General features: G+C 38.7%; 1 protein-coding gene across 13 annotated transcripts in view; it reads left to right on the top strand.

Moving 5' to 3' along the window:
- Window positions 1–23662, top strand: part of R3HDM1 (R3H domain containing 1) — a 91447-nt gene extending 67785 nt beyond the window's left edge. For 7 of the 13 annotated variants that reach the window (XM_057401833.1, XM_057401836.1, XM_057401827.1 and 4 more), the window contains 13 exons: window positions 1195–1349; window positions 2819–2920; window positions 5949–6209; window positions 6722–6842; window positions 11686–11840; window positions 12393–12541; window positions 14753–14856; window positions 15471–15638; window positions 18532–18701; window positions 19161–19311; window positions 20731–20813; window positions 21621–21705; window positions 22748–23662. In XM_057401833.1, coding sequence (XP_057257816.1) covers window positions 1195–1349; window positions 2819–2920; window positions 5949–6209; window positions 6722–6842; window positions 11686–11840; window positions 12393–12541; window positions 14753–14856; window positions 15471–15638; window positions 18532–18701; window positions 19161–19311; window positions 20731–20813; window positions 21621–21705; window positions 22748–23118 — 2075 coding nt within the window. In that variant the 3' untranslated portion in view covers window positions 23119–23662. The remainder of the gene's footprint in view (window positions 1–1194; window positions 1350–2818; window positions 2921–5948; window positions 6210–6721; window positions 6843–11685; window positions 11841–12392; window positions 12542–14752; window positions 14857–15470; window positions 15639–18531; window positions 18702–19160; window positions 19312–20730; window positions 20814–21620; window positions 21706–22747) is intronic. The other 6 variants (XM_057401834.1, XM_057401841.1, XM_057401828.1 and 3 more) reach the window with 5 other exon arrangements.
- The last annotated feature ends 412 nt before the right edge of the window (window positions 23663–24074 follow it).

The following is a 24074-nucleotide window of genomic DNA, read 5'->3' as shown; positions in this document are numbered from 1 at the left end:
CATTGCCAATTCTTGAGCATTAAAGAGAAATCCATTAAGCTAAATTGAATATAGCTTGATCGCCTGCAGTCCAGCTGCATAATATATGTAGCTTCCTTTTGCAAATCAGTTCATGCTTCCTGTCTACCTCTTGCCTTAATTGCCTCAGCCCTCTCTGCAGCAACTTTGCGCTTTAATGTTGGCCAGTCTTATTTAAATATGATGAGGTAAAGAAGTCTGGAGGAGCACTACTTTAAGAGGACCCTGGCGAGGGTGTAGAGGCTTTAGTCTCAGTTTATACCTTTCTGGAAAGAATCTCAGACAAGAAAATATTTGTATCGGAAGAAAGAAAAATTTATATCAGATTTGGAGCTTAAGTATCAAAATAAACCAGTGCCAGACACATGTAATTAAGCAGCTAGACACAGGCCCTTGCAAGCTAATTTCTTGTTCCTTTGATTTGTTTTTCCCAACTCAGGCACCAAAATAAATCACTGTTTGTTTATAATTTACTTTGAAGTAGTTTATTTTGTAATTCTTTTTCATTAGCCCACTGCTGTAATACTGAAATTGCAAATGATTAAATAGGAGACTAATACTACACTATTTAGTTTGAAAGGTGAAAGCCAATTCATCTATGAACAGGGTATGAGAATCCTTTGACAGTAATCTCATTAGCATTTAGGGAAATACTGTTGCAGCTACTGCTTATATAAATGTATATATGTGTGTATACAGTTTTAAAAGATTTGCCTTTAAGCTCTCCTCTGTTCTGATTCGTGTTCAAACTGATTAAAGGAGATTCATTTAATTGCCTTTTAAAAGGCACTTACAGTAGTACTTTTAGTAGGATTTTCCTTTATTACTCCTGTCCTTTTCAATCCACTTAATTAAAAATGAGTTTTCAAAACAAGCAGGATACAATAAATATTTATCCGTGTTCACAAAGTAAAGACTGGGTTATCTTTGTTCACCTTACATGTTTTGGGTTTTCACTGCCTGTAGTTTGTCAAATGAGGCTTGTTCAGTCATTGCTGTTATAAACGTAGTTGTGGGAATTTGGCATGAATCTGTCACGTAGAACAGTTTGACATCACTTATTTTCAAAATTTATTATTATTTTGCCTTGTAAATACATTTGGTTTTGTTTTCTTCAGACTTAGATGATGCATCTGGCTGTCATTTGGTTGTGTGTGTTCTCTTTCACCTTTTCAGGTCAGCCATTCCTGAATCCCGATGGCACTCCAGTTGTGTACAATCCTCCTATGCCTCAACAACCTGTTAGGACCCAAGTGCCTGGACCTCCACAACAGCCGCCTCTTCCTGCACCACCTCAGCAACAGCCAGCAGCAAATCACATCCTCTCACAGGTGCACATGTCAAATACATGATACTTATATTGATGACTGATACTGTCACATTGCTGTCTGATGACATGGGATCGATACATTTGTTCTATTGAAGTGTATGTTGAGAAGTAAGAGCTATGCAGATATGGGTAGCTGGACATTTTCCCCCTAGACCTAGTAACTGAACGTGGTAGAGGCAGTCTTTTCTTAAAAATGTAGAAGGTATTTTAGTATGAAAGTGTAATGGTATCAAGAACATACCATGCCTAGGTTGCTGTGGGAAAGAGGTTCTGCCTTTATCAGCAGTCAGACTGTGTGGCTATCCTGACATTAACAGTAATGTAGTCAGCAGTCTGGGAAGAGAGTTAATCCAACCTAAAACTTTGTGTGGTTGTTTTAAGGTGTTTTTCAGCCAGGTGAATTCCTGGGCTGTACTGCGCAAGCAGTAGTCATGGAATGAAAGAGGTAGCTTGGGACTGGTGGAATGGGAACACTTCTTTGTGTCCCCAAACCACTACTGTGGTTTGGCTTACTCTACTCACAAAACTGCATGCTGAAATACGGGATATATTTTATCCTTATTTTATACAAGAGGAATTGAGCAGAATCAGCCAGATTAAACGTGACCACAGCCCTTGAAGAAGAAAAGCAGAGTGCATATGGGGAGGAAAAGGAGGGTTCTACTTCTTTTCACAACTGGTATTTCAGGCACCAAGCTACTGGCTATAGTTTCCAGTGGTATTTTCAAATTGTTCTCAAATTTTCATAGTTCTTAAACTATGAAAGTTATTTATAGAACTTCATCTAAACCTTTATTCATTTAACCCTGACTTAATCTTCTGTGTATGCCACAGTAGAGATGCTCTGTTTTGAAAAAGGCTCATTTGTGCTCCTTCTCCCTGTCTTGTTTGTGGGATATGTGGTATTTGCAATTTTCTTCACAACTACTTCCACGATTCTTGCAAATGATTAAATAGGAGACTAATACTACACTGTTCTTCTCAGTGGATACTGGAGTTGAACCTGCCTGAAATATCATCAGCAATTATACCTCTCTGATGTTCAAATGACCACAGTCTAGAGAAAATAGTATTGTTGAATAAGTGAAAGTAATATGTTTTAATCTGTGGTTAGTAGTAAATTCATTCTCCATTTAGATGCTTCGAAACAACTTGTATTTAAGAATGCATGTGTAGTTTTATAAATAAATTTTAAAAAAAATCTCTAAAAGTAAGTGTTTTATAGAAGCAACTTGCTGGCTTATGGTTAATATAACATACAAAAAGCAAATTTATTTCTGCTGGGAGACTGGGATATTGAAAATTACTTCAGTCCTTATGCAGTCTTGAGCTTAAAGAAAGAAAGATGTATCCATTCCCTGTCTCATAATGGAGCATAGTTGCTTTTTTTCTGTTACAAAAGACTTCGACTTTGTTTTCCCTTCTCTTACTCTGATGTTAACCATGTTTATAAACCTGTTCTTTCTTCAGCCTATGCGGCCTCTGCAGCCTTCTTCCCAGCCTGTTCAGTACTCAGCAGTCTCTTATCCACCCCCGCTCCTGCCAGTCTCCTCTACACAGCAATATTCTGTGGTATTACATCTTCTGATCATCTCCTCCTTGCATGGGTTAATCTTAAGTGGATGCTGACCTTTGCTTTGTTGTTTGTAATGGTGTGTGACACGAGTGTAATGACTGGCTACCTTTTCAATCACAGTGAAATGTTGCCAAGAAGGGGAAAATAGTTCCTGAGGTTTTTAATGTGTTTACTTCAAGTTCAGCAGAAAGTCATACCAATAAGGCCGTATCTATATATCTCTGTATTTAGATATATATTATTCTCCTTAGTAAAGGAGCAGCTTTCAAATACTATTGTTTTGTTAGCCAGTCAGTACCTTTTTATGTCTCTGGCTAACCTCTTTCCATCCTTTCTTGTTGCTTCTTTGTCTACTCTTTCTTCTGCTGAACACTAATACATTTTGAGGGGTTGGCTGTTCTGGTTTTTTTTGAGGTTACCTTTTTTCTGTCCTCTTTGCCAGAACTTTCAACCCTCCTACCTCACTAGCATCCCTTGTTTCATAAATAGAAGCTGGAAATTAAGTATCTTTGTCTTTAGTGTTTAAAACCCAAAACAGAAAAAAACCCCACACAAATTGAAACTGAAACCTAGTAAATGAGAAGAGTCATCCAAGGCAGAATCTCAGTAGAGTCCAGGTCAAAAGTTGAGGCTTTTCCAACTCCCCCAACTGCTCTCATGTTGTAATGAATACATTTCTGTGGCAAGGTTTTGGTAGCACAGGGGATGGGGCAAGAAAAGAGCAAGAGATGCCCCTGTGTCAGACAGAGCCAATTTCAGGCAGCTCCAAAACCCTGCACTGCCCAGAGCTGAGTCAGCTATTGACACCAGTGATAATGTATTTCTGAAAAGGTGAAAAATGCTGTGCAGCAGCTGTGAGAGGAAAAAGGAATGAGAAACAGCTCTGCAGACAACCAGGTCAGAAAGAGGAAAGGGAGGAAGTGCTCCAGGCACCAGAGCAGAGATTCCCCTGCAGCCTGTGAGGCAGGCTGTCCGCTGTAGCTCATGGAGGTCCACTGTGGAGCAGATCTCCACCTGCAGCCCATGGAGGACCCAAAGCAGGGGGATGCCCGAAGGAGGCTGTGACCCCATGGGAAGCCCACACTGGAGCAGGCTCTTCGCAAGACCTGTGGCCCTGCAGAGAGAGGAGCCTGCACTGAAGCAGGTTTGCTGCAGGACTTGTGACCCCATGGGGGACCCACCCTGGAGCAGTTCATGAAGAACTGTAGCCTGTGGGAAGAACTCATGTTGGGGAAATCCATGGAAGACTTATCTCCTGTGGCAGGGGAAGACTCTTGAGAATGGAAGGAGCAGCAGAGGTGAAGTGATATGAATTAATCACAATCACCATCCCCCTGTGACATGAGGAGGAGGAGGTAGAAGAGTTGGGAGTGAAGCTGAGCCTGGGAAGAAGCAGGGAGACTGGGGAAAGCTGGTTTTGTTTTTTAGATATCTCACTATCCTGCTCTCTTATCAATTTGCAATAAATTAAATGAATCTTCCTCAAGTCAGGTCTGTTTGGCTGTGATGGTAATTGGTGAGCAATCTCCCTGTTCTTTTCTTGGCTTGTGAGCTTTTCATCTTATTTTCCTCCTCTGTATTGCTAATGATGGGGAAGTGAAGAGGGACTTGGTGGGCACCTAGGGGACAGCCAAGGTTAACCCACCACAGTGTTATCCAATAGATATTTAGTATGTATTCAGAGTTTCTATTTTGTTGTTACTTACAACATTAATCAGAAATGTCTTCTAATGATAGATATTTCTCTGAATTCAATAGCCTGCATCTTCAGGTACACAATTCTAAAAGGAATCGCATGTTGTGGAGGGTGTGGGTTTTTTATTAGCAACGTTATTTCTCATGTTAGAGTTTGAGTATGCGTGGACTGAAGTCAGTATAAGTCTTACTTTCTTAGCAATGAAATGGGAATGTTTAATTAGCCAGTGTGACCTTCCTGTGCAAGTTTAGCGTATGACTGAATTGCTGTTAGTAGCAGCTAATTCAGGTGTATCTGCTGTGTTTCACAATCATTGTCAGGCATGTGGCTGTTAAAGCAGAGAATGAAACTTCTTCCAGGATCATCATAATTTTGGAGCATTTCACATTCAGGAGATGGGTTCAGATACTGCTGGAACTATAAAATTTCACCATAAAATGTGAATGTAGATAACCAGTAAAAGACAGAGCTTACACTTACTCTTGATTAACTCTTCTCCAGGATGATCTAAGAGAGGATCAAGGGTTCTTTGGTGTTTCTCCATGTTTGGAGAGTCCGCTTTTGAAGTATGAACCAAATCTTCTTGTTTAGTACAACATTACAATACTAGTGATCACTTCCTATTAGCAGGATGTTGATAATTTGACGCTGAGTTGCTTGTAGAGAAAATGAGCTTGGGGCTATAGTAATAGACGGTTCAAATTTCACAGGACTCCTGCAGTGCTTGGGGCAGTCATTATCATAGTTTCAGATGTTAATAAAATATAGATAGTAGGTAACCACTAGAATACATTTCTTAGAGCAATTACTTGATTTCAGGCTATAAAAAAAATTAATCCTTGTGTGCAGTATAATACCAAGTTAGAGGAGTGTACCTTGTTACTCAGGATTAGAGCCTCATTAACTTACACTCCTGAAAAGAAAAACTACTTCAGCAGTACTAATGCCCTCTGCTATTTTAACTGGGGTTAGTTTTCACATGGAGTCCAGTCAGAAAATGTTAGTGACATAAATCCTGACTTTTATTTTTGACATCTAAATTCTCATAATAAGTGGGTAGAAGCAAATGTAATCCAGAAATTGAGTATTAGTAGTAAAATGAATGAAGTTTCTGAATGTGGATGTTCTCTTGTGCTATCAACCCTGAAGATGATGTATGACTGTGTTGCATCTTGTTCTTTCCTGTTGTTCTTTGGCTGATGCTATGGCTGCACAGTAATTTGAGACATGCATATATGGAACTTACCGAGTTACTGGCTTTCCCCCCTTCCCCCTCCCTGAACGTACATCTATGAATGTAATTCCTCTTTTCTTTTTACCTATTATAGCAAGACAACCTAGGATCACAATTTAGCCATATGAGTCTTGCCCGCCAGCCACCTGCTGATCCAACTGAACCTCATACTGCTATGTTCCAGTCCACTGTAGTCCTCCAGCCCCCACAGCAGTCCGGTTATATCATTGCAGCTGCTCCACCTCCACCACCGTCTGGCCAGCCGGTTTCTGCTCCAGGCTACTCAACATCTAGCCACCCTGTCAACCAGCAAGTACTCCCACAGCAGGGATATATGCAGCAACCTGTGCCACAGGTACAGTGGCCCCGTTTCCATTCTCCCAAAAGCTGTGTTTAAAAATGGATCATGCTCTTTTATTAATGAGCTTTTCATATGGTGTGGGGCTCCCTGTTACATTGCAGCTGTATGCATTTATTCTGGGGTTGAGGGCCTTTTTTCTGGCTTATGTGCTTTGAAATGAAAGACTTCAATTTACCTGAGGAGCAATAATCACCGAGGTTTTCCTGTTTTTTTGTCTGACTGGTAAAACTCTATGTTATAAAAGTGCATAAAACTATGTTCTGCATAGTTTTCTACATTTGTCTTTATGGATACTGGGAATTGTCACTTCTACAGTGAAAGCAGAAGTCAACTGTTAAAGAGGGAATTTATCTAGTATAAGTATTTTTAATTGCTAAACTGTTCAACGTTAGTCACACCTTTTAGTAAGTCTTGTGTCTTTTATCATGTGATTGGTTTTGCATTTAGATACCTGCCTTCTATAGGCTTGCAGGTAGTGAATCTCTTTATCTGTTGTTCGGTTTTAGATGCCAGCTTGTTATTGTACCCCCAATCAGTATCCGCACTCCAGTCAACAATACCGACCTGTTTCTGTCCATTACAATACGCAGCAAAACCAACCATTGGCACAGCCAGGACAGCAGACAGGTTTGTTGAGCTCTTTCAGCATTTCATCGGAACATGTCATGTGTGTTTTCTCCTGGTTTTGCCTGTTAAACTTATTTTGCTGTAAAATTTCAGATAAAGCAGAAGTTCAAATATGGGATACCAAAGGTGGTAAAAACCTGAGTTGGTTGTTCATGAAACTTGAGATTTAAGCCATTACTGTCTGTGGCTAGTGCTGTAACTTCAGTTACAGGATCTTTTTTTTTAAGTTTAGAACTGAGTAATTCAAAAACTTGTAACCTAGTAATTAACTTTTTAGTAACTTACAAAGTTGGATGAATTAGTACCTTTAAATGATGTAACATTGTAGATATGTAGCTTAACTGAAAAATGTAAGCAAAAGATACTAATTTTAGATGTTGTGGCATGAAAAGAGCACTGTGCAGAAGATACTAGTGACAACAGTTTTGTCTTTCCTGTCCTATGATTAAAGGTATCTGGGTAATGAATACAATATATAATGAAACTTAGGTGGTTAGAACTAGTTTTCTACTCCTCCTGTTTTTACTAAAGATTTTACAGTTGTTTCTGAGTTACCTTTCTAGGGATTTTACCAAGCTGTATTTTTGTCATCTTTCTGTCCTTTCCATACAAATTGTAACTGTAGCTACCATCATTCTGATAATCTGTACTTAAAAATATCATTGTAACCTCCCCAGTAAGAGAAGTTCCTGAAACAGGTTTACTTCTGACTCGCAGTGAAAACTTTCAGCAGTAACTGGTGATGCTTGAAGGCAGAGATCCTTAAAAATCCGGCTTTTATAACATGCCTTAGTTGAATATGTTAGACTTGGTGTCCTTTTGAGTTTCCTTCAGAAAGAAGAATTTTTTGATTTCTCGCCCTGCTCCTGTGTTGCTCTACAGAAATAGGATGAAAGATCAGCTTTTACCAAGTTTAACTGGGTTTCCTTATAGCTGTTCTATTGAGTAGCCTGTGAGAGGGATGGCTCCCTCTTCTGCAATTCTAGGAAGTGCTCCAATAGCAGCGATGCTTGAAGTTGCTATTCATGGTTCAGTTCACAAATGCACATGGGATTATTTCATTGCAGAATCACCAAAATGCGATGCCCACTTGTGGTAGGGTTGTCAAATCACTTTAAAATACTGTTAGTACCTGCTTACTGCAGAATAGATCACTGCTTCTCACTCTACAGAAGCAAAAGTATATTGACCGTTTTTTGAAGGAAAATAAATTACTTTTTTTTTTTCTTTTGTAATTTGTTCTGCCCACTGGTGTTAAAGATTATCCATCTGTATTATACAGCCTGCTTTCCTCCCTCTGAGTTTTTAATACCTAGACTATCTAGTAGCAGGAAGTCTGAGGCTCAGCTGGGGTTACTTCCCCATTTACACCCTAGCAAATAGCACACACACGCTACATCAGAGAGAGCCCGGTGTACATATGGAGCTAACTAAACCAATGTGAAGTTGAAAGCATGGGGTGTGGGTGCATCAGCACCAAGATGTAAAGGGAGGAATCAGTTGCTGTTAATTTCTTTCTTGTATGTTTTTCGCTCTTTACATTTTAACTGAATTTCACTGCTTGTAATGTGGACAGGATGAAAAGCATCAGGAGTGAAAATCTCCCTCTGTATCCTAGAAGAAATAAAGTAAGAAAGCTGTTCAGACTTTACTGCTTTGACATCAAAGGATTATATTTTAGTAGCGAAGGGATGGTCCAGCCAATAATTCCATTCAATCCTGTTTGATTATTTGGTATTTACTAGCATTAGTGGTAGAGGGAAGTATTTTACTAGCAACTGCTATCTCCAAATTGCTATCTAGCCATTGCTGGCTCTCATTGACTGCTTTATAGACAAATTTGAATTGGCATTCTTGCAATGGAGGGTTCCACATCATGTTTTCTGATCTGTGAACTGTTCATGAGATGGTGTGTTTTGAAATTCTCTCTTGTATATTTATTTTAAATAGTAAATATTTATATTAGGTTGACACAAAGCTACATCCAAAATGGTTGATGCTTATTGGCAATGTCTGGTTTTGAGAGAAAAGACAGTTCCTTGGCTAATACAGCAAGGTGTCTGGTCAAAAATAAGAATTAACAGATCATGCATTACATAAAAGCCATGGGGTTTATTCGTCTTACACACTTGTCACTAACTATGAAACCACTCTCCAAACACCAGTTAAGCTAAAAAGATGACCACTTATGAGAGCATGGCAACTGAAGCCACTCTGTGGTTTAATATTGTGGACTGGCCTGACTTTATTTATGAGCTGTTGGATTCGGGGCCGTAACACTGTCTGAGAGGTTTACATTTCTCACAGTGAACCGGTCTCTTTTTCAGCTGCTTCCTGGCTTCCTTTTTAAAAGGGTTTCAGGTGAAATATCTGGGGGGGGCGGAGGCGGTTAGCTTTTAATAAGACTGCTTTGGTTGCCCAAAAGATATTGGGAGAAGAAAACTCTCCTTAAGAAAAAGGCATTTCTGACTGCCATGATAATGAAGGTCCAGTTACCATGAGACCTAACTACAGGCTCATTAAAAATCTTGGCTGAACTGCAGTTACTGTAAGAACATCAGCCAAAGTACAGCTGGCTTCTGCTTCACAACAGCCAGTGATAAAACTATTACAGTCGTAGTAACAGCTGTAGTTGCATTAGTTGTAGTCAAGCTACACTCACAGCTTGCCGACCAAGTGATTGTACTTGCTTTTCTGTTCTTGAATAAAGGCTGTTCCTCACTCTTAATGTGTTCTTCAGAAAATGTATTTCTATATTCAGTAAGTGAACTTCTATGAATAGTGATTTCTTCTTAATTGTGTAAAATATTAAGAAACACACTTCTTTTATCTCCTGTTTCAGCTTTTTTTCTGTGTAATGAGACAATCTGCTATGGCAGGTGTGGGTTTTCTGCTGAGTGCTGCAGTTCTGTCAGACCGCTCTCTAGGCAGAGGTGAAATTGTGAAGCTAAAAACGGAGCATTCTTTGGAACGCTGTGGGGAACCTTCTTGGCAGGCAGTTTATATTGTTCTGGTTCTCTCTGCTTGCAAATTTGATCATGTCTGTCTCTGGAAGTGCCAGAAAAAGCCGAAAAATATTCACAGCTACATGGCAATTTCTGGGAAATGAGGGGTTTAGGTTGCAACTGTATTGACTGGATGTCATCTACTGCAGCTTCACATTCTGCTGTGTTTCCGGTGCCATAGGTCAGTTTGTAACAAAGCTTTTTATTTATTACAGATGAGGTGGATTTTTGTGCATAGTTCAAACTGAAGAGTTCTTAGAAATTCTAATTAGTATTCCCAGTTGAAGCATGCACTGTTTTGAAATTCTTTCTGGTACTCTGAAAATATTTATAGTGCAGTGTGTGTTTCTAATGAGTATCTCTCTTGGTTTTAAAAATTGAACCTTCTTCCCTTTCATATTCTGAAACAATATTTGATTATATTAACAGTCTTTTAAGTCTTCATTGTTGCTATTTCTATAAAGACAGCCAGCTGAGACTGTTAATTCACAATGTTCATTGTACTCTGTATATATGCTATCAATGAACGCTGCTGGGGTTTGTTTACAAAAACATGTTTTGTGTTAACTGACTGATTTTCAAAATAGAACACACTGTTTCTTAAACACAGTTTAAAAAAAGGAAAAATCCAAGTGAGTTTTTGCAGTTAGATTTGCGGTATTATAGATCCACACCCAGGTAGGGAGCACGGGGAATGTCAAGGTCAGTAGAATGTGAATGTGTCCAATTCAAAACCAGACTCTTAGTGCTGTCAGTGCATCTTGACAGGCCCAGTTCTGTTATTCTGGAGCAGTAACTGGCTTTGTCTCAGAAACACTGGTAGTTATGGGTTTTGGCTGATGTGGTAAGTAGTGCATACCTGTATAACAGAATGTGACAGAAGGAATTTTACTTGTGTTCTGCATGTGTTTGATCGTGGTGGCAATTGTCTACTATATGCTAATGGGGGGGCACTCACAGAATCATAGAATGGCTTAGGTTGAAAAGGAACATAAAGATCATTCAGTTCCAACCCTCTGCCATGGGCAGGGACACCTTCCACTAGACCAGGTTGCTCAAAGCCCTATTCAGCATGCTTGGTTTGAGGGGGGGGGGGGTTGTTCTGTTTTGGGGGGAGTTTCGGGGACTTTTTTTTTTTTTTAGGCCATTTTTGAAAGATAGCAGTTTAAACAGTAATAAATAGTTGTAGAGGCACTGTAGACGAGTGAACGTGAAAATCTTTTTTTTCCCCAAGATAACTCTGAATATAAAATGGATTCCACTGTATACAGACATGCCTTTTACATGGAAGATTTTTCTGAGTTGCCAGTTGTTTTCAGCATTACAGGGTTCAGTAGAAAATGCCCTTCTACAAAATATTTGTGCACATGCCTTACACAGATTTTGTTGAATTGCATTTCAATTTTGAATCATAGTCAAGATGCACTTATCCATAGGGCACCTGAGGTACTGGGAGGATTTAGCATTACTAGAATTTTAGAACTAGGTCCTAGAATGGCCTTGTTCATCCTAATAGACAATTTGCTGGTTTTGATATTACCTAGCATGCTTTTCTCAAATGCTTTCAGCTTTCACTTACCAAATCAAGGTGTTAATGCATGTTACTCACATAGTGAGTGTAAATAAACATTGCTAGCATGTGAAAGCAGCATTGCAGATAGTATGTACAATGTTTCACACTGGATCCAAATGAGTAAATCTGTTAATGTTGGCTTCTTTTTATATGCATGATAAGCCAGATTTAAAAAGCCATTAGAAAAAGCTACACATACATTTCCACATAGGCAACTGTGTATACGATCATTATTTCATAGTAAGATTTAAATGTATAATTTCAGGTTACCAGATCCTGCCCAACCAGCAGCAAAACTACCAGGGTTTAGTTGGAGTTCAGCAGTCTCAGAATCAAAATCTAGTCAGTGGCCAACACAACAGCATTGGGAATCAAATTCAAGGTGTGATTGTTCCATATCCTTCAGTGCCATCTTACCAGGTGGGTCATTTAACTTTCTAATCACTCTTCTGTGTGTTTGAGTGATTCTGTTTTTTGTTTTTTTTAAAGTGCTTTGCTTTGTCAATGGTAGAAAGCTGCAAGTAGGTGTCAGAGCTGACAAAACCAACCAAACAAAACATGCCACAGTTGGAGTGAGAAGAAAATCTGCAAGCGTGCAAGTTCTAGTCCTGTTAAGAACCAACTGCTGTGTTAATTGCAATTCGGAGGATGGCGAAGAACAGTTTCCATCCCCACCACCCTGCTTTCTGTTGTGCAGAAGATCTCTTTTGTTAATTGATGGAGTCTCTCAGAATCAACACAATTTCTGGGGAAAGAAGATAACATTATTTTTCTTTAATGAAGCACTATCATTTCAGCTACTGTTATCGCTAGTCTTCTGGATTTAGAGAACTCCAGCAGATGTTTCAGTTTCTGGCTTCGGGCTGTTTTTTTGTTTGTTTGGGTTTAATTTTTATATAAACTAGGTGGTGGACAGGAGGCAGCAAAAAGCACTATCTGCAGAAGAAAATGTTAATGTGTTCTCGATTGTAGGTTTCGGTGCCTCAAGGTTCCCAAGCAGTGCCCCAGCAGACATATCAACAGCCTGTTATAATTCCCAGTCAGTCAAGTCAAGGATTGCCCGCAACAGGAATGCCAGTTTACTATAGTGTCATTCCATCAGGTCAACAGAATAATTTAAGGTGAGTTTGGCTGTTTGATTTCTCAGAAAATAGGCTTAATTGCCTAGTAATAACTAACACTTATTACACTATAGTATTGCCTATATTAAAAGGCATTGTAAAGGCAGACTTATGGACACTTTATTACCTATTCAGTTTTGCTCTTATGCAGTTAACTAAAATAACCAGCACTGCCTTAATTGGGACATACCTGTTAGTCAGGAAAAGTTGCTTCCTGTGGAGGATTGACTCTAGCTGGATGCCAGGTGCCCACCAAAGCTGCTCTGTCACTGCCCTCTTCAGCTGGACAGGGGAGAGAAGATAAAACAAAAGGCTGTGGTTTGAGATACGGACAGGGAGAGATCGCTCACCAGTTATTGCCATGGGCAAAACAGACTCGGGAAAATTAATTTATTATGAAATCAAATCAGAGCAAGATACTGAGAAAGAAAACCTAACCTTAAAGCACCTTCCCCACACCCCTCCCTTCTTCCTGGACTTAACTTACTTCCTCTGTTGCTAGCGAGGACTGCTGGCATAAAGCTGGCTATGAAAAAAGTGTAGGAACTTTTTCATGTGCTCAGCTTTTGTTTGATAAGTAACTTCTGGGGTTTTGTTTTGTCTTTTTTTTTTTACCTGTCTTGGTGTCCTGGTCTACATGTACAGATCTCCCTGTGTATGCAGCTGTGTCCCCAACACAATCTGAGTATTTGTGAGAGAGCAGATGGGCAGGAATTCATTATAGTTAATGCTTACTACAATTTTTTCTTTATTTTTTAAATTATGTGCATTGTTTAACTTTCCTGCAGCTTTTAAACAAGCAGCAACAGTATGAAGCTTGCTTCATCCTTTTGTAAGTGCAGAGACATAAATAGTATTTGTGTTATCAATGCATGGCTTCATCTACTGAAACCCGAATTCTTTTGTGTCTGAAGGTTCTTTTCTGTTCTTTTCTTCTGTAGTTATACTTGATGTTCAATGAAGTCATAGGTAGGCATAATCCCAGACTTTTTTTGAAGTAAGTTCTGGTACTTGATCATCTTTTGCATCATTTAAATGTCCCTCTATTTTGAACAGGGAAACATTTGTTAGGAATTAAGAGCAGACTAGGAACTAATGACAGCATCTTGCTTTTATCATAATGGTTATGTTGCAGCACTTTGGCAAGGAAGGCAGAGTACTGTTCTGCAGGAACTGGGTAGTCTCTCACCTTCAGGTCACTACTGAAAGCTGTAATCAGTAGACAGAGGAGCAGCTGTGTGAGAGCACATATCCCATGCAGATACAAACCTTGGTTAAGTTTTCACTGAGTTTTGCCTGCTTTAGTGGATGTGAGTCTTTAATATTAAGTAATTGAACTGTGGCACGAAGGATGGAACAAACTTCTTGTGACAATGTAGGTAAAAATGGTAAATCCAACAGGAATACACCTATTTTTTCCATAATTTGAAGTAATATTTTTTTTCCTCACTCCCTCTGAATGTTTATCTATAGTACAGAAATTAAGTACAAGATTCTATAGGCACCATTCTGATTATGGTCCACCAACCTGATATTCTGGCTCTGGCAGTTATGATCAGTTAGTGGTATGATGGAACTTGCCTTTATCTGTTACTTACCTGCTGAATTCCTGTGAACGCCCTGAAAAATACCTGGCATAAACAAACTTTTAAAGTTATCCTTTTCCTACATATTACAAACAAATGAAAGGTGGTTTCTCCCATGCCTGTTTGGAAAAGCCACAGAAAGGCAGTCATCTCTTTAAGCAGCATTACTTTACACTGAAGCAGAAGTGTGCTCCTTTGGTGTCCTGAACAAGCTGGCTCAGCTGCATGGGACCAGGCTCCAGCTCCATCCAGAATCCTCATAGCAGGTTCTGTGGTGATCATTTAACTGAGACCTAATTCTGGCTAACTGGGCAAGACAACAAATTGTTGTTTTATTATTGTTCTGCATATCTTTCTACCCATATAGCAATACCGATATAAAAGCGGTGTATCAAAATAGGTGAATTAGTAGAGCCTCTTAATGTGTGCGGGCCATAGGTTTTTTGCCAAGGAAGAGATGTGAAACTTCAGGCTTCTGAAGAATGAGTGGATTTGGCGGTAGGTGGGAATATTACTGATTCTAAAATTAACACCTCGATCTAGATAGCAAATGCAGTCGTTATTAAATAAAAGTGTAGCACAAATGCCTATTATTCGTGTTCTTTTTTTATTATTACTATTCCAGTTCATCAGTAGGATATTTGCAGCCTCCTGGATCAGAGCAGATACAGTTTCCTAGAACATCATCACCATGCAACTCACAGCAGCTTCAAGGACAGCAGTGTGCAGGTTGGGGGAATAAAGTTTTTTATTGAAAGACTTTGAAAACGTGTAGCTATTAATACGCTGGGTGACTGGATGTTTGCTATCAAGGGTTTGATTTAGAATTAACGACTGTATCATGTTTCCTCCTGTGTTCCATTTTTGGTCATATTGGAAGCAGTTGACTTGACATCTCAATTTGTTTATCATTGAAAGCTCTCAAGTTACGTAGAATTCAGCAATGTACATCATAATGCCTTGCATGTCTGCTTGTGAGTTGAGACAGACAGGGGAACTATACATTGTCAGCAGAATGACTTCTATGTTTTCCTGAATAGCTACAAGGGTCTGGAAATTTTGAGATTTGGGTTTACATTTGATAGAATGAGCAAGGTACATTTTGGAAGTAGCATGCTAGGCTCTTCTACTCAAGACGCATTTTATATTTCACTTAATGGGATAGGAGCAGCGATTTTCTTAAGAATTCCTGAGAAGAGGGTGAAAACTGTGTCTTCTGCATTTGGATAGAGGAGAGGTAGATTTTTGACCTGCTGAAAAGCTAAATTAAATACCCCAAAGCTGTGTGGGGCATTTTGGTTTTGTTCTTATGGTAGCCTTATTTACTGCTCTTACTTTCATAGTTTATAGCAACCATTCAAGTCAGAAGCCATCACCTCCTACATTATTGCCACCTTCATCAAAGTCAAAGCCGCAACAGGCTGCTTCCATTGTGCACTACAGCATAGTGTCTCCACCCTCATCATATAAAAGTTCGCCCACTGGTCTTTCCATCATGCAGCCAATAAAAGGTATATTTTATTGGGATTTTAATCTTAAGCCATTCTGTCTGGAAATCTGTTGTAAATTATCAGATTGATTTCATGGCTAACTGCTAGAACAACTGCAACTTCAATGCCATCTCTGCAAATACTTTTTTTAGAATTCTTCACCTGAATTGCTATTATTGTAACTTTTAAAATGACAACTTGGAACTTAATAGAAACAATAGCCAACTTCATGAAGGCAGTCTGGAGGCAGCCTTCAGCAGATAAGTGTCACTTAGCAGAAGCATTTAAATCAGGTTTGGAATGTTTAGATCTGCAAAATGTTTGGGTAATTTATGAAGGTGTATAAATAGCAGCCTCAATGGCATGTGAAAACAGTGGTGACACAGAGCCTTGTCATATTCATGAAATGTTTATAAGTGTTAATATCCAAACACTTAAAACCTCTGAATTTCCAGCTATAAAAATTTATAGATGGGTTAGGAAATTAAGAGCACTCAGGTTAGCTTCCAAACAAGAGGTTATAGAACAATCCTGTGATCATAGTGGTACAGTCCATATTTTCCTAATAGGGAATTTGGTATGTTAGAGATTTGGTTGGTTGAAAAGGGGTAGTCTCAAATACTGCTACCTCAGTGTTTTGCAAGCAAGCAACAGATTAAACAACCCGAGGTCAGTGACCTACACATGGTGTTTCTAACAAACATTTATCTTAAGATATTTTTAGACCCTCTTTATTAGTAAACAAATAACATGCAGTTAAGCGGCAAGATAGCTGGATTAGCAGTGTATTAGAGTTCATGGGCAGGTTTGGTTTTGTTCCCATTTTGCTTCAGGTTTGTTTGGCTTTAATTCTGGAAGACTGTCATTTCAGGGTGCCTAAAATTGGTCCCACACTAGTTTGTTCTTCTATGCTCCTAATCTGTCCTGGAAGTGCTACTTTTAGGAATCTGAAGGCATTGCTCAAACCTGCTAAACTCTGATTTAAAGAGATATGGGGAAGAGGAAAGCCTTTAAAACAGAGGGAGAATAAATTTTGAGAGAACAAAGAAAAGCATGCTTTTCAGTAAGTGATACTGAGATGATGAATCAAAGCCACTGAGATGAGGACATATGCTGATACGCAGCAGCGTTGTGTTTCTTTTCATATGGAAAAGTCAGACTGTAAATCTGGGAAACCTTTCAAAGGTTTCTGCTGTGTTTCCCTTGTAGGTTTTGACAGGAGATAGTGGCTGCAAACTGACTTAGGCATTCTGTGACACTTTATTTTGTTGGGATGCTTCTTTAGGAAGAGATTTGCATTTATTTTAATTTACTGAAATGCTGTGGAACTAGAAGTAGTAGAAAGAACTTTTTTTCTGGATGTACAAAGCTTTCTTTTGCAGTTTAAACAGCATTTTCAGATTGTGGTACTTGTTTACAAATGGTGCTATAGGTGGTTTTGAAAGAAAAGCATGGTTTTATTGGGTGCGCAGTTCTCAGAATAGAGATAATTCAAGAGTATGCTACAGTGCTGCAGAATAAAATACTGTAATAATATAACCAGTGAGATGTAAACCAATATAATTAATAATGATTAGAAATGCATGCATAAAATATTAAAATGGAGCCAATTTTCTTTTTTAAAATGTATGTGTATATAGATGTTTGATATGTCTCAGGTTTACATACAGGGATTACATAAGCTTGTGGCTTTGCCACTTGGAAGCTGTTGTGCTCTATATTATTCTCATTATGTAGAAGACATCCATAAACAGAGTCATATTTTATTTTGCCATGTAACAAAATAGAAGTATTTGCAATGTGGCTGGACCAGGGATTCTTCCGTTTACACCTTCCGTTAAACTTAGCCAGATATCTGATGCTTCCATTTCAATCTGGAACACATGGGTAGAACTTTTTGCCATTCAAAGGAAAGTACAGATGTCAAAATACTGCTAGTCTAAGTATCAATATAGTAAATATTTCAGGACACAATTTACAAAAGCTAATGTACTTTTAATTAGTTCATTATTCTCCATTGTTTGGTTTGCTTCTCGAAGGAGCGTGTTGCTTTTTGTGGAGCCCCAAGGTAGTGAAAACAGCCCGTTTAAAATAAAATTAAAAAAGCAAGAGGAATGCAGTTTATAAGCTGTATCTGACTGCTCTTAAGTGATGCTACAATGTTGGTAGTAAATGGAGAAGAGTGTAGACTCCCTCTATAAAGGTGGATGATTGAACGATATTTAAAGCATGTGTTTAATCGTGGTTTCCGAGAAATGCTGTAAATAGAGCGTAGAGCAGAGAAGGAAATTGCTAACAACCAAGTAAATAGGATGTTAAATAAATTACCGGACACAGCACCAGGTCAAAGTGGGAAGACTGCTCCTCTCAGGCAGCCTCTCATCACAACCCCTTACATAAAATGTTACAGAACAGCGTTGGCTGTTTAGGTGTTCTCCCATGACTTTGGTGTTTCTGTAGCCACAAGACTGTCAGTGGTACTGGATGTGGGGATCTGTTTGCAGTCTCTACCCAGGAAAACGTTCCTATATACACTTGTAACTGAAGGAAGTCTGGCCTCAGACTACAGATTGATTCCATGTCTTTCCAATGTGTGCCATCCGACCAGAGAAACCAGTCTGAGTCAATGTTGCTGTATGTCATGTAAAGCTAATTAGGTGACTTTCATTTTTAAATAAAGAATATTCATGCTTAATATCACATATTTTTCAACTCATTACTCTGGCAGCAGCTACAGTGAATGTTAAATACTTCTAATTACTATTAAATGGAATAATTTCTTTAAAAAACAGTCTCAATAATGAGTTTCATTCGTTTCATGTTATTTTGCTTTTTTAAATTCACATCTGTTCTGCCAAAATTACAATTGAAAAGTATGAACTAACTGTATCCTACTTATTTCTTGTCTTTGTAGCAGTAGCACCACCACCAGGTGGAGGAGTAGTAATGATGCAGCTAAATATACCTAACAATCCTCAGCCTCGGAACCATTCACCTCCACCATGGAAACAGAATAAATACTACTGTGATCATCAAAGGGGGCAGAAGTCCACAGAACTTAGCACTTTAGACAGTGCTGCACAGGTATGATGGTTTGGTTTTGTTTTCCAGGATGACTTAAAATTTGCATATTTTAGTATCACAGAATCATAGCATAGTAAGCATTGAAAAGGACCTTAAGATCATCTAGTTCCAACCCCCCTGCCATGGGCAGGGACACCTCACACTAAACCATGTCACCCAAGGCTCTGTCCAACCTGGCCTTGAACACTGCCAGGGATGGAGCATTCACAGCCTCCCTAGGCAACCCATTCCAGTGCCTCACCACCCTCACAGTAAAGAACTTCTTCCTTATATCCAGTCTAAACTTCTCCTGTTTAAGTTTGAACATTTGAATATTTTCTTGAAAGTTCTTTTAGGGAGTAAAATATCTTCTCTGACAATACTTAAGATTTTAACTGTTCGCGATTTTAACTTGACTTCAGTCATTGAGTGCTGTAGGTGTTTAGATTGTTTAAAACACTAACTTGCTGTTTATTCCAGTTGCAGCATAGTCCTCAACTAGGTAGTCCTGTCACCTCACCGGCCCAATCACCAGCACCAGTTCAGCTGTCAAACATGAAGAACATCCGTCCCACATTAACACCTCTTTCTATTGTGCCCCAGTTTTCTAGACCTTTTGTCCCTGGACAAGGTATATTTTTACTTAACTAAAATGTGTCTATGTTTGTTTTGTTGTTGGGTTTGTTTTTACTTGAATATTTTCAAATGCAAGTTATATAAGGATTTTCTGATAAACTGTGGCTCACTTTGGTACTAATACTATTGGAGCAGGATCATCAGAATTACCCATTAAAGCATTATGTAAAATTTCACCTTCTCTCTCTACACAGATACCATTCCCTGTATTTTCAACAGCTTTTGATCATCTTGTTATTATGAGAGCTTTTATAACCCACTTGCTTTCTCTTTAAGTAAATTCTGATTTCAGCATGAAAATTGAATAAAGTTTTGATACAATTTAGCTTTAAGTTTTAACCATAAATCAAGAACAACACACACTACCAGGAAGCTATTGTTTGACTAGCTGACCTTAATAAATTAGGTGAACGTAGTATCTTTTGGGGTAAGTGATACAGAAATGTGATGTTGATTGAATGTTCTATGTTCTGCCAGACTCACATACTGGTTGATGCTGTATTGCATCAAGCCACTGCATAAGCAAGAATTCATTCCTCTGTAGAATAACCAGCATGATGGACTCAGTACTGTTGCTGCTTCAGTTAGTATTTCAGATAGTACCCACCCAAAGACAGAAAAAATTCCCTGTAGAATTTCAGTCCTCTGCTGCTATGTTACGAGAAAACCAGAAAATGGGGAGTTTTCATTGAGATGTGATAGGTGATAGCATTTTAAAAAATTATGCAAACAAAAGACTTCATCAAGGGCAAACATTTCCTTGTGTAGTTCCAAAGCTCAAAATTAATGGGGCTGTTTTACAGAAACATTTCCTTCAAAGCAAAACTTAGTGAAAGTTCTGTATTTCTTGCTTACTCATAAAGAAAACCTTAATTCATCTGTCCTTGTCTTACCTGCTTTGTAGTCTTTGTCGTTGCTTTGTATTCCAGTGATGTAAATCTTCCAGGCTGCCTGCTGTAAAGCATACCTCTCAACTTTCTGAATCTTCTGTGACTACTAAAAGCTTCTATTCCATTGTTCATGTGAATCATTGGAGCAAATAGGAATGTGAAGATGAACCTGGCTCTAATATAACCATGAAAATGATTAAATTAGTATACTGAGAGTAGTTTTAGCCTTACTAAACTCATTTTGAGAGGATTTAGATAAGATGACAATGAAGAAAAACTTTTAGTGTGTTTTTCAGTGTAATCTCTACATTCTAGAAAGCTTGTGCCTTTTCACCTTCTGAACACTATGTGACTGACTCAGATTTACTTACCACACCAAACCTTGTTTTGTTAGCCTAGCCAAATACTCTATTTTGTGCATAATTATTCTGCTTTCTCTTATGCATAAGATCTGTGTCATAAGAGGAACTTGGAGGAAAATTGCATGCAACAGAAAAACCCTTCTAATTATCCTTCTCTTTAAGGAGATGCCCGATACCCATTGCTTGGCCAACCCCTGCAATACAATCCGCCATCTTTATTACGAGGACAAGTAACAAGCGAACAGGTATTAGAGAGAACAATCTCCTGGCAACACTGAGGCAGGGGGTGGGGTTCAGACTACCATTATAACCACTATGAATGGGGAATACCATTATTGCATTAGCAGAGTAATTGAGTGGAAAGTGCTTGTTTTCCAATAATGGCTCTGTTTAGTGTTCATACTTCCCGTTCTTCTTGTCTGTAGTATATTAAAAAAAGTGAGAAACATTTTCCTGAAATTTAGCTTTAGGCACAGTGTAGATTATGGATTATTTAGATGGATTATAACTGCATTTTGCCAGCAGTTCCACAAATCACAGAGAGAACGTTTGCTAAAAGGATCTTCTTCCATTTGAGTAGCAACAAAACAAAAAAAACCCCAAACATGTACCTAAGTATTCCTAAGCAAAGAGTGTGTTTCTTTCTTACAAGAAAAACCTAAAATAATAGTGTTTGCAAAGCTAAAAAGTTTTGCCATCTCCTTAACTTTTGGGACAGACACAGACTCCCTACCTCTACCTTGCTCAGTTCTACCCAAGTTCAGCCAGGAGGTGTGATGGATTGGGGTGGGGGAGGAGGGGAAGGTGCATTCTTCCAATAATATTTATGGTGATTTTTTTTTCTTCCTCCATTTCCTTCCTTTCTTCTAAAGCCAAGGATTGAGTGTACCTCACTGCAGGATTGCTAAACTCCAAAACTAAAACTGGTTATTAAAATCTTTCCTGTACCACGGTAGTACAGGTTATTTTCCAGAAATTCCTCTGCACTGTTTTTCACTGAGCTAACCTAGTGCTTTGTCATTAAAGTACATCATTTATGTCAGTCTTTCCAGTGTCAGCCTGGAAACAGACATGGAAACAGGGGAAAGAAACCAGCAAAGAAGGCTGCTTCAACAGATCTTGGTGCAGGAGAACCAGGTATAGAATTCTGATTGACACAGTTCTCCAGAAAAATGGATTATGGTGATGGGCTGGGAATGTAACAAGAAAAGCACAGGTGAGAAAAGGGACAGAATGAAGAGTAATTGCACAGATATGGACATGGCAAACACTGGAAACATAAGGCTGGAGAGGAAGACTTGATTTGGAGAGAGGGGAAGAGGGAGGTTAAATGAGAAAAGTGTAGTTACGAAGCCTGGAGAAAGACCAGAGAAGATCAGGATTGGACAGTACTAAAACGAAAAGCAACTTGGTCAGTTTACTGGATATAAGTTCTATCTTGTTACATTAAGTAGTTATATTAAATATACATACCCCTGCTTCCTTTTACTTGCCTGAGATGTAAAATCAATCATAAACCACAAAATAGTTTGTGCCTTTTTTTTTCCTTTATTTTTGCTTTTCCTCTTTTTCCTTCTTTTTCATTTTCTCACTTTTTTTTCTTTCTTTCCTTCTAATACAAATAAGCATATGGATTTGGAGGAGGATGTATTGGGAAATCTACAGATTAGCTCCTTGGAGTTGGTAAAGATGTCATCCAAATAAAACCTGACCTCATCTATCTACGTATCTTTACTGGAAATAATTTTTGTTGCGTTACCTGTTGCAGAAAGTTACAGATAAATCGGCATTTTCTAACAGCTGATGGGAGAGGATTTTTTGAGAGCAGACAGACTAGTTTGTTAGCATGGTGGGTGATGTTTGAAGCATTAACAGGCAAAGCCAGTGAGATGCTGTAGTGAGTTTCCAAACCTGCTGCAAAACTAGGTGATCATTTTATTTTTCCACTCCCTTTCTTTTGAGGGCCCTCTTTGTATTCTCAGCTTTTATTTGTATGCTTGTAACTGTAAGCAGTGCTAAATGTGAAATCAAAAGGCTGTCCAGAATACCAGAACTGGAATGTCTGTGTATTTTTATCAGCCATCTGGAGATACAAGTATGAAATAACTCATTTTCCATCGTGTTTGTTGTATCATTAAGTACAATGACCAATTTAGATTGAATATTTTTCCTGTTTCAGTTGTGGGAAAAGTTCTAGAAATTACTGAACTGCCAGAAGGCATAACTCGTGCGGAAGCAGAAAAACTATTTGGAGAACTTTTTAAAGTTGGTGCCAAGATTCGGTGGCTAAGGGATTCGCAGTGTCTACAAGCGCAGCAGCAGCAGCACCATCGTCGTTACTGTGGCAGCGGAGACAGTAGTGTGAATGCGGAGTCATCCAAATCTAGTGACTTGGCTTCCACATACACGGTTCTAGCTACGTTCCCTACAATGTCAGCTGCTCAGAATGCATTGAAGAAACAAAGTAGTACCTCAGTGAATAAGTTCAGGCTGAGAACAAGCAAGAAGCACTACGACTCTCATGTTCTGGAAAGGGCTAGTTCTCAGTAGCAGTTACATCAGTGGACACTCAGCCTTTACTACATCCATGTCCTCCTCTCCATTGATTGGCTCGATGTCATGGGGCTTCTGTTCTCTTCATAGAGACTCCTGGGATGTTCTGTCGTATGACATTAGTCATTAAAGAATAAATAACCCACTGATCCAGCAAGATGAAGAAAAAAAATACAGAGTTAATTCCAAACAATAGCAAAGAATCATTTTGGAGACAGGCAGCTTTCTACAAGGAATGCTGTTGAAATGCCCCCTACTTTTATAGTAGTTTTGTTTCATATTTTTGAATTCTTGTATCAGATCCGAACTTCTATTGTACAGCAAACATTCATAAAAATCCATATTCAGATTTGTATTTTATAATCCCTTTTCACACTGGCACACAGCTGTCCATTCCAAGGCAGGAACCTGAGGATTGGTGGAGGGGAAAAGAGAACCATTTTCGAGAACTTACACTCATTTTTCTAGTAAATTATCCCAAATCTTCAAGTTAACCTGTTCTTTGTCCCTTGTGGTTTTGTTCAGGGTTTCCCCCCCCCCCCCCCCCCCCCCCCCAAAAAAAAAAATATATATAATTTTAGCAACTAACTCCATAGATGGTCATTTTCTTTTGAGACTCATTCAAGCAATGCCAAAAGAAATTACAAGTAGGTTGTATCCTCGAAGGATTCGCTTCTGATCCAGCAAGCTTAATAATTATTTAAAGGGGAATATGAATAGGTTAAAAAGAATGTTCACTGAATCACATTTTAATATTTCTTCTTTTTAGCAAAAGTGTGAAGAAACTAAAATGTATCTTCACAAGTGACAAAATGTTTGCACTTTGTGTTCCCACCAGTATGGATATCTTTCTCTTCATGCTAAGATAACTGTGTTTGATAAGTGCTGGAAACCTTTTTAATGGTTTAAGTTTTCATCATTTGCAGATGCTCACTGGACATAAAGATTCATTA

Source organism: Pezoporus wallicus, unplaced genomic scaffold (assembly GCF_028554395.1).
Source record: "Pezoporus wallicus isolate ANWC-B61680 ecotype Strahan unplaced genomic scaffold, APGP_CSIRO_Pwel_v1 contig_865, whole genome shotgun sequence".
NCBI classification, from domain to species: Eukaryota; Metazoa; Chordata; class Aves; order Psittaciformes; family Psittacidae; genus Pezoporus; species Pezoporus wallicus.
The sequence above is the reverse complement of the archived record's forward strand: the minus strand, read 5'-3'. Positions and strand labels throughout refer to the sequence as shown.